Here is a 9,201-nt window from a genome sequence, read left to right as displayed (position 1 = left end):
AGCTACTCTTCAGCTGTTTGTCTTTCAGCTACTCTTCAGCTGTTTTTCTGCTCATTTAATCTTTAATGAGCTCTTTTTGACTTTAGTTCATCAAACGTGCTCATTTCAGCATTTTGCTCTGGTTTTCAGCTTCTTCTGGGCTCATTTTAGCTGTTTTTGGCTCCTTTTAACATTAACCTTAACATCCAGGAGAATTTGAGATGGCCAACCTTCCAAGGCCGACATGAGGGAGCCAGGTTCAGAGAACAGTTGTTTTGGGTCAGGCCGACTCCAGTCTCACTGGTACGTCTCACTGGTGACTCCAAACAGCCAAATGTGTGGTCAGTTCCACCGAGCCGAGCTTGTAACTTCTCCAAGATCAAGTCCTTCCTGCCAGCGAGATTCAGGAGCTGCAAGTAGCCTGTGATCCTCAGCAAGAATCGAGTCCATCGTACGGCTCAGGCCACAGCATCTGAATCTGTGTTGACAGCACGACACATCCCTCACACAGGCCGGCAGCTTCACAACGTCCACAACAGCTGCTGACGTTTCATGACTTTGTTGATGTGCAGGTAACCACCAACTCCATAAATCCAGATTATATACACATCTTCTGCATCCTCGACCGACACGGACAGACGCTCGATCTTCCACTGCCCCCAGGAATCCATCGTGTAGCTGCCAGTGACCCGTCGGGGCAGGAGGGCTCTCCTTCACCGTGTCTTCTCATCAGGAAAATGTGATCAGTTGCGTTGAGAGAGCAGCTGACCAGATCCATAATTTGTATAATGTCAGTTTTCTTTGATCCGTTTTGGTTCTTTCAGCTTCAGCTCATTCAATTTTAGATCAATTACGCTAAAATTTGGTCCTGAGCTCGTTTTTTTCAGCTTTTAGCCAATTAATGCTTTTTTCTGCAGTTTTAGGTGTTTGAGCTTCTTGCAGCTTCATCTGTCAAACTTTTATCTACTGAAGAACTTGAAGTAAACTTTAGTGTTTGAAGTTGTTGACATGATTTAAAAGATGCTCCTCCAGACACTTTTAATGATTTAACTCTTTTTGTTGAATAAATAAAATGAGTCATAAAATAAATTTATTCAGTTTTCTGCTCTGACTTGTTTTCATTTGTTTTTATTTTATTAGCGTAAAAACATCCTGACCTCCAGCCTGACCTCCATCCTGACCTCCATCCTGACCTCCATCCTGACCTTCATCCTGACCTTCATCCTGACCTCCATCCTGACCTTCATCCTGACCTCCATCCTGACCTCCATCCTGACCTCCATCCTGACCTCCATCCTGACCCAGTAGCTCAGGGAAAAAGTTCTGGTGTTTACCGGAGGTTCTGCTGTTCCGGACAAAACCAAACCCACGGCAACATGGATCCTCGTCACAGAGACGCTCGCACGCCGTGAACCTGGACGCAAAGACGTCTTCATCATCACAAAACCATCATCATCATCTACTGTAAAGGTGTGTGTGTGTGACTGTGTGTGTGTGTGTGTGTGTGTTACCCCTCAGACAGCGTGGTGTTTTCTGTCACGGTGGTCCAGCTTCTGATGGAAGCAGAAACCAGCTTCTGGAAGGAGACCGGTTCATAAAAGACCTGAACCGGTCCGCTCAGGTCCACTAGAACCACACAAGTTTCAACAAACAGAACCACCTCATCATCCGTTCATGTGATGAGAAAGTTTGTTAATGTGTTTGGTTCTGAGCCTCTCACCAGTCTTCCTGTAGGTTCTGTTGGGCTCTCGGTCCAGCACCGGCCGGCAGGATGGTTTCAGAACGCAGACTCCGGTGTCCGGATACAGCGAGCAGCTGAAGAACCCTGCTGGTTCTGCGTCTCTGAGGTCGGCAACAGAACACAGCTCTTCTTCATCACAACCTGAAACCCAGACGGACCTTGTTAAAGCTGACGGTGACCGCAGCTGGTCCAGAACCAGTCAGAACATTAAACTCTGCATTGTCCTGGTCCACTCCAGTTACTAAAATCCAGACAAAATGGACCTTTTTGTTGAGATGGTTCTGATCAACAGCTCATGGAAACATAGTCAAACATAAACAAAATCCAAACAATCAACAAATCTTCAAGATGTCAAAGACGGCCGTTTAACGAGTCGGTACCTGAGCTGACTTCTTCCTTTTTACCTCGGTTCAGGCAGCAGCTCTGGTCCTGTTGGGTCACGCCGGTTCAGTAGGAGGTTCTGCTCGGTTCTGGACGGACTAACAATGTTTGAGGATTAAAGGGGTCCAGACTTGAGTTAGTCTCATCTGAACGCAGTCAGACCTCTCAGGACAAACCTTAACTCTAGGTATGGTCAGGGTCCTCATTGAGAGGGGTCTGGACTCAAACCAGTCCTGGGTCTCATTGAAGGCCCTCCTGACCCGACGTGACCTGACACGAGCAGCAGAATTTACCTGGATGGATCCAGGAACTCTTCAGGTGTTTAGAGGTCGTTTTTAGTTCACTTGAAATCCTCAGTAACGTACGTGTGAGACACCACTGCAGTGCTTGCTGGGAGTCGTAGTTTTTCCTGTTGATCCAGAAGGACAGGACAGGAGGTCTCCTCTGAGGGTCCACGAGGACGTCCTCGTTGGACAGAGACTGGAACTTGTTCTGAAGCGAAGCTGCAAACCCACATTCACCGTGAGACCGTGAGAAAAAAAACAAAAAAACATCAGGTTTTAAACAGTTTGACTACAAACCAGCTGGAGGAGCAACAATCTCTGAACCGGAGCAGGAACCAGAACCACCAGCTGCTGGAGCTGCATCTGAAACAACCAGAACCGATTACAAACAGGTCAGGTGATCTTCTACCTGCTGAGGATTGGACTGAGCAGTACCTGTGTTCAGGTAGATGGCGTGGAAGGTGATGAAGTCCTGGTAGTCTTTGTCCTTGAGGTTTGGAACAGCAGACGCAGCTGAACAAACAAACAAACAAACAAACAAGTCCGTTTGTTGCCCTCTTCAGAACCAGAACCTCGTGTCTTTTATAGTTTATTTTTTACCAAATGTAATCTTTTCTCCTCCAAAGTCCAACACGAATTTCGACAGCTCTATGTTGTAAGTAAGCCCCGCCCCACAGCTTCGATTGGCCCGTCCTTGTCCAATCACGTCCCAGTCCTGTTCGTCACACATCAGCACAGATGGCGCTCTGAGCCAACCACAGAGCAGCAACCCTGAGGTGGGCGGGACAAAACTCGTTCAGAAATCTGTTCATTGTCATTCATCTTCCCGTCTCCATGGTAACGCACCTCCGTTCACCGTGTTCTGGTTCAGGATGAACCCGTCACAGCAAGCGTCGCGGCTGCAGCCGTCCTGACAGAAGCGGTGGGCGTCGGTCAGAGATGTCTGCCTGGAGGAGAACACCTGAGTCCTGAACACACCTGAAACCGCCCTCGTCATCGCCATCCTCACAAAACTCTGCTGCTGCATCCGCTGCAAGGAAAACTCCGCCCCTAAAAAACAGAAGCATCTGTACCTGTGGGTCCGATCCACCTTAAAACAGCACAGTGCTGCAGGAAACCTCAGGTTACTACGGTAACCGGGTTCACCACATTTATCAACAACATTTACCTTTCTTCCTAAGTACAAGAAGATCTGAAGCTCCGCCTCTCACCCTCAGAGAGCACGTCAGCTGATCAAATGAATCGACCTGAGGATTACCCAGAAACCCACTGGTCTGCAGAGTCAGAGAAGATTTAAACATTTCTAATATTAACTTTCCATACACATCAGCACAATTAGGTTTACAGTAATCAAATGAAGGTCTTCTTTAGGCCCCGCCCACAGTGGCTCCACCTGAACTCAATATTCAAATCTTCTCAAACACAATAATAATAATAATAATAATAATAATGTTATGTATTGTCATCATTGCATGTTCCCATACAATGGTGAAATTGGCTCTCTGCATTTAACCCATGCACCACCAGGTGGAGCAGTGAGCAGCTAGGGTGTGCTGCTCAGAGACACCACGAGATGTGCAATGACTGGGGATCAAACCTGGGACTTTCAAGTCCCGAGTCGGCTGCCCTGCCTCTACCCATCTCGGCCCCTGAAGCGATCACATTTCCGTGATCACGAACTAAAATAACTGAAGCTGCTTTTCTGTTTTTGTCTCGTTCATCTTTGACGTGAGATGAATCGATTTTTAACTCAAGAACTGGAAACGCCTCAACAAGTACAACAAAAGTTGGAACGTCCTCTGCACTTTAAAACATCACCAAGTGGACGTCCTCACCACCTGGTGGTGTGGTGAGCTCATTACAGCATTTTATCAGACCGAGTGGGCGGAGCCAAATAATGAGATCAGATTAGGATTATATGGGATAATAAAGTTTGTGTGTGTACCTGCTGTGAGGCGCTGCAGTCTGTGTTCAACGTGTTCGTACTGTAGAGCTCACACTGTCTGTTGAACAGCGCTACATGGTGGCAGGACGGCTCTGCTGCGCATGCTGCGACACAACAACAAACACTGGAGTAAACAACAACAAACACTGGAGTAAACAACAGCAGTCTGACTGCACCAGGTTGAACCCTCTGAACAATAACCACGAGGATGGAGGTGGACATTTGTTACCTTGGACGCAGGTTGTGAGGTCAGAGGTCAGCGTCTGCAGGACTTCAGTGTTTTCAGCTCCGAGGATCAGGTCCGATCCAGGAACCGCCTGGAACCTGCTCAGAACTGAAACCCAGACATGACGGGATTAGAACCAGAACCTTAGACCGATGTGAGGGTGAGCTGCTCTCTGATTGGCTGCTGCCTGTTCACCTGAGCACTCCACATCTGTTAGAGTCTTCTCACTGGTGGTCCACTCAAGCTCCGCCCCCTCTCTGCTGAAACAGCTCCACCTGTTGGACAGGAAGTCAGTCTGCGCTGGCAGGAAGTCGCCTTGCTGTGAACACCGCAGGCCGCGCCTCTGACAGTCTGTCTCACCTGAGGGACGGACAGGTGAAAGACAGGTTATTTTAAACAACTTTAAACACATTAAAGTTAAAGACTGTTGGTGAAAATAGTCACCTGAACAAATTACATAAACTTAATTAAATGTTATTAAAAGTTGTTAAAAGATTATTTAACTGAAGCAGCTTCTGATCCTGTGGTGGAGAAAAAATAAATAAATAAAAAAAGACTCGCATTGATTGACAGATGAGGCTCCAGGAGGGGAGGAGCCTCTCAAACAATTGTTGCAGAAGTCCCGCCCCTCTTCTTCCTGATAGGTTCCCTTTGGACAGAGAAGGCACACCCCCTCCTGGGAGAAACTGCCAGCAGGACAAACGACTGTAAACAAAAACAGAACCATCAGGTTAACACTGGTGCATTATGGGTAAATTCACATCAAGTCTTCTTCTGTTTTATCACAATATTTGAGTTCTAAGTTCTGATTCTCGACCTTTTTTTTAATCAAGTTGTGCTTCAATCAGACTTCTGGATTAAAGCAGAAAACCTGTTTTGTCTGAATTCTGTGGACAGGCGTCCTGCTTGCACAATGGCAGGGGAAACACTGGAATATAAATATTCATCTTTTAAAGTTAATATTGATTTAGATGAACTAAAGCAGCAGAAACAGCTTCTCTCACCATGAGAGAAACTCAACAGGCTGCGCGCTCCCGCGGCCACGCACGTCTCTCTAACCTGGAGTTGGGTCACGTGCGCAGGTTGCTCATGTATGACGACGACGCTCTGAACACGTTAATGTTTAATAAGTTAGATTTTAGATGCAAGGGTCCCGGGTGGTGGGGGCGTGGTGCAGGAGGAGGGGGTGGGGGTGTTTCAGTTCTGGCGTCCCCGGCTGCAGGGAGTTGGGTCACGTGTGAACATGTTTAGTTCAGTTCTAAGCCCCCAGTATACTCCCGCATACGTCCACACGCGGAGGTATGAGCGTACCCCCCAGGGCATGTCCGTGCAAAGCTCAATTTTTACGACTGCGTACGCGGTGTCGCACAATAAACTGTCCGGCGACGGACTGTTTTGTTGCGACACCAATGTATTAAATTCCTTCTTCATCCCTGATCTGGCCTTTTCTTTTGTTTTTGCCAAGAGGCAGTGATCTCTTCCTCCTCCGTTGATGCCATGACTGAAATGGTGAGAAATGAAGGAATTTGTCACGAGCTAATTAAACTCAGGTCCAGCGTGGCTGCAGGAGGGTCTGGAGATTTCCTGGTGGGCTGGTCTGATGTGTGGGCTGCAGGGCCAGCGCTCCCTGTTTTTTTTGTTTTTTTTAGATCTTTTTATTAACAGCATATAAACATAGAACACCGCTGCGGCTGCCAGTGCTCGCTTTTAAATTTTTTTTGCCGACCTGTCAATCAATCCAGTAGGCGTGTCAGTAAATGACCAATCGGCGACCTCAATTTGTCCCGAAGGTAAACGCCCCTTGTCTGTGAAGCTGCTCTGCAGGATACGTACGCGGGAGTATACTGGGGGCTTTAGGGTAGCGGGGTGTCCTCCTGCTCAGTGCTCACAGTGAAGCAGACAACAGGCCCCGCCCTGCTCTGCTCTGATTGGCTCAAACTGTGGCTCTGCTTCTGTTTATTGGTTTAAAGCAGCATCAGCTTAATAATTCCTGCATCATCATTAGATTGGATGGTTTTACCAGAACCACAACAGAACACTTGTCTCCCCACTCCTCATTTTTACAGATGACAGAAATCCCTCTCAGCGATGGAGAACTTTAATTCATGCACTTTACTGTAACTGTTTAGTTTGTAAACAAGAAAACAACCTGCTGAGTTAAAAAGTGACTTTTTTTTATTTCACTCAGTACGTTTAACATCCTCTAACACCAGCAGGAGGCTGAGTTGTGCCACTTTTAGAGGAATGTTTTGACCTTTGACCTCAGACATAAAAAGCTCCTAGACTCCAGGAATAAACAGATGTTTGTGTTTATCAGCTGTTCTTTGTTTACAGACTCACTGCAGCTGTCAGCCTTCAGGCGGAAGCCACGGGAACAGCCAAAGGTCGCGGTCGTCTCAGAAACCAGTTTGGGTTCAGAGGTCAGAGCAGAGCCGAGGTTACCCAGAAGGTCCTGGACTTCCTCCAGAAGTCTGGACTCGTTCAGGAACAGAGCTGGAACCAACAAAAGGTCAAATTAAGACTCAAACATTTCAAAAACCAAATGTTTGGTTCAAAACGTCAAGTCAAGCTCAGAAGCATTTAGTTTATTTGGTTTAAATAATTTGTTCAGCACAGATTAAACTGATTTCAGTCACATTCACATATTCAGAAATAAAATAAATAATTTATTTAGTTATAAATTAAATAAACTTCTTCAGCTTCTTTCAGAATAAAGGTTTTACTTCCTGTCTGACTGAATCTTTTAACTCTTAAAATGACTACATTTAACAGCATTTATAAAGTAAATTATTCAAACAAATGTTTAGATTTATAAACAAAGTATTTATATTACTTTGATAGAAGTTTGTTACTGATCAAAAAGTAAACGTTTGTTTACACATATTTTTCATTAAATACTCTGATCATCACTGACAGAACAAATGTTTGTTGATCTCACCGACATCATGGAGGTCGGGTAGGTCAGAGGTCGGGAGGTCAGAGAGCGCGGCGCTCCATCGGAGCGTTAACCTCAGAGAACCGTCGCCGTCGCACCGTAGACTCACAGACGAGGCGTCGCACAGCGGCGCCGAGCGGCCCGATGAGGAAAACTAAACACAAACAAACTAATGAGAAAGAACGCCACCGGGTGGTTTGAGGGTTTCCAGCCAGGTGAGCCTCACCTGAGCAGAGCAGAGCCCCCTGCTGGTCATCAGGTCGAACAGCAGAGGCTGCAGGGAGCTGATCTGAGAGCAGGAGGACGGCAGCAGCCAGAGCTGAGACCACCACACCGTCTGCAGAGGCTGCAAGGCTGAACACAAACAACACTCAGGTCCAGACCAACCGGGTCAAAACAGAACTAAAATTTAAAACGGGTCAAAGGTCGTACTCTGACAGGCTCCGCCCAGCGGCACGTTGTCTCCGCCCCATCGACGGCTCTCAGTCTCACACAGGAAGCTGCTGACAGGAAGTGAGTTCTGGTAACCACGGTTACAGATGAGGTCACAGCTCTGACGACCCTCAGCTGCTGGGCGGCAGACCAGTGCACCATGGGTAATGGAGGGGGTGGGACATAGAGAACCTGAAGAGGAGAGGGGCAAACACATGGACCAATCAGCAGGCTGGAGCAGAGCTGCACCAGGACGTCAACTTTACGACAAACTTACGGTCACATGACGGCGTGCGCCCTGTCTGCCTGGATGTTCGTGTCCCGCCCACTTCCTGTCCATCTTCAGATACGCACCAGCAGGAAGTGACATCACACTGCAGCGGTGCGAAGGAGCCATCAGGACGACACTGAAGACCCTGAAGCTCACACCAACTGGGACCTGAAGGCAGCATGATTCACAGAGTGAAGTGTGACAGTGAACGCACCACGCACAGTGGTGTGTGTGTGTGTGTGTACATGTCAGCTGTCCCGCGGCATTCTGTGAGGCCGTTTGAATGGTCTCTCCGGTCTGAGGGTTCACACACCAGCCTGCAGCGCCACCAGTCTGCAACACTGAGAAACGACCGTCCTGAAAAACAAACAAACAAACAGTTATTCTTCACCTGAAGTCAACTCTGGCTCATCTCTTGGGTTCAGGAGCCTTTTTATTCCAGAGACAACTGCTGATCCAGAACCTGACTGGTTCTGTGTTCTTACCGGTTCACACCGAGGGCGGTACGGCGAGATGGTGCTGATGTCAGAGCCTTTCAGCCAATCAGAGAGCAGAGAGTGAGCCTCAGCTCTCTGACAGCGAGTCGGACCTGCAGGACAAGAGACTCAACTTTACTCATCCTGGAGACTAAACGGTTCTGTTAAAATAAAAACGGGGTTTGGTTTCTACAGTTCTGCTTCATCACAACACAACAAATGTAGTTTTATTTATTTACTCATTTGTTTATTAATTTATTTACGACTCTTCTCTAATGTAACTGTAGGTCGTTTAGAGGTCAACGGTTGTTTCTTACAGGTGGGCAGTGTGGTGGAGCGGCTGCTCAGAGATCCAGGGATGTAAGCTCCGTCTTCATCGACGCACCAACACTGACCTGAACAAAAACACGTGAGCTCCGTTCAGACGGATCAGAAAAACATCTGCAACATCTGGAGCAAGACGTTTACATCAGAAACAAAACTCTGTGTGTGTGTGTGTGTGTGTGTGTGTGTGTGTGTGTGTGTGTGTGT

At 47.4% G+C, this 9,201-nt stretch overlaps 1 protein-coding gene across 1 annotated transcript in view; it reads right to left on the bottom strand.

Moving 5' to 3' along the window:
• The window catches only part of tg (thyroglobulin), a 21,034-nt gene that overhangs the window by 5,303 nt on the left and 6,530 nt on the right, over positions 1 to 9,201 (bottom strand). Inside the window, exons 11-31 of the mRNA XM_037676064.1 lie at positions 8,988 to 9,065; positions 8,680 to 8,783; positions 8,440 to 8,551; positions 8,201 to 8,362; positions 7,924 to 8,115; positions 7,718 to 7,845; positions 7,495 to 7,645; positions 6,897 to 7,049; positions 5,118 to 5,261; positions 4,752 to 4,916; positions 4,560 to 4,664; positions 4,331 to 4,434; positions 3,554 to 3,659; positions 3,232 to 3,435; positions 2,986 to 3,156; positions 2,821 to 2,898; positions 2,683 to 2,748; positions 2,467 to 2,604; positions 1,700 to 1,861; positions 1,491 to 1,605; positions 1,314 to 1,393 (exon numbers count right to left, since the gene is read on the bottom strand). Coding sequence (XP_037531992.1) covers positions 1,314 to 1,393; positions 1,491 to 1,605; positions 1,700 to 1,861; positions 2,467 to 2,604; positions 2,683 to 2,748; positions 2,821 to 2,898; positions 2,986 to 3,156; positions 3,232 to 3,435; positions 3,554 to 3,659; positions 4,331 to 4,434; positions 4,560 to 4,664; positions 4,752 to 4,916; positions 5,118 to 5,261; positions 6,897 to 7,049; positions 7,495 to 7,645; positions 7,718 to 7,845; positions 7,924 to 8,115; positions 8,201 to 8,362; positions 8,440 to 8,551; positions 8,680 to 8,783; positions 8,988 to 9,065 — 2,718 coding nt within the window. The remainder of the gene's footprint in view (positions 1 to 1,313; positions 1,394 to 1,490; positions 1,606 to 1,699; positions 1,862 to 2,466; positions 2,605 to 2,682; positions 2,749 to 2,820; positions 2,899 to 2,985; positions 3,157 to 3,231; positions 3,436 to 3,553; positions 3,660 to 4,330; positions 4,435 to 4,559; positions 4,665 to 4,751; positions 4,917 to 5,117; positions 5,262 to 6,896; positions 7,050 to 7,494; positions 7,646 to 7,717; positions 7,846 to 7,923; positions 8,116 to 8,200; positions 8,363 to 8,439; positions 8,552 to 8,679; positions 8,784 to 8,987; positions 9,066 to 9,201) is intronic.

The sequence above is a fragment of the Nematolebias whitei genome, chromosome 5 (genome assembly GCF_014905685.2).
Source record: "Nematolebias whitei isolate Nwh7 chromosome 5, NemWhi1, whole genome shotgun sequence".
NCBI classification, from domain to species: Eukaryota; Metazoa; Chordata; class Actinopteri; order Cyprinodontiformes; family Rivulidae; genus Nematolebias; species Nematolebias whitei.
The sequence above is the reverse complement of the archived record's forward strand: the minus strand, read 5'-3'. Positions and strand labels throughout refer to the sequence as shown.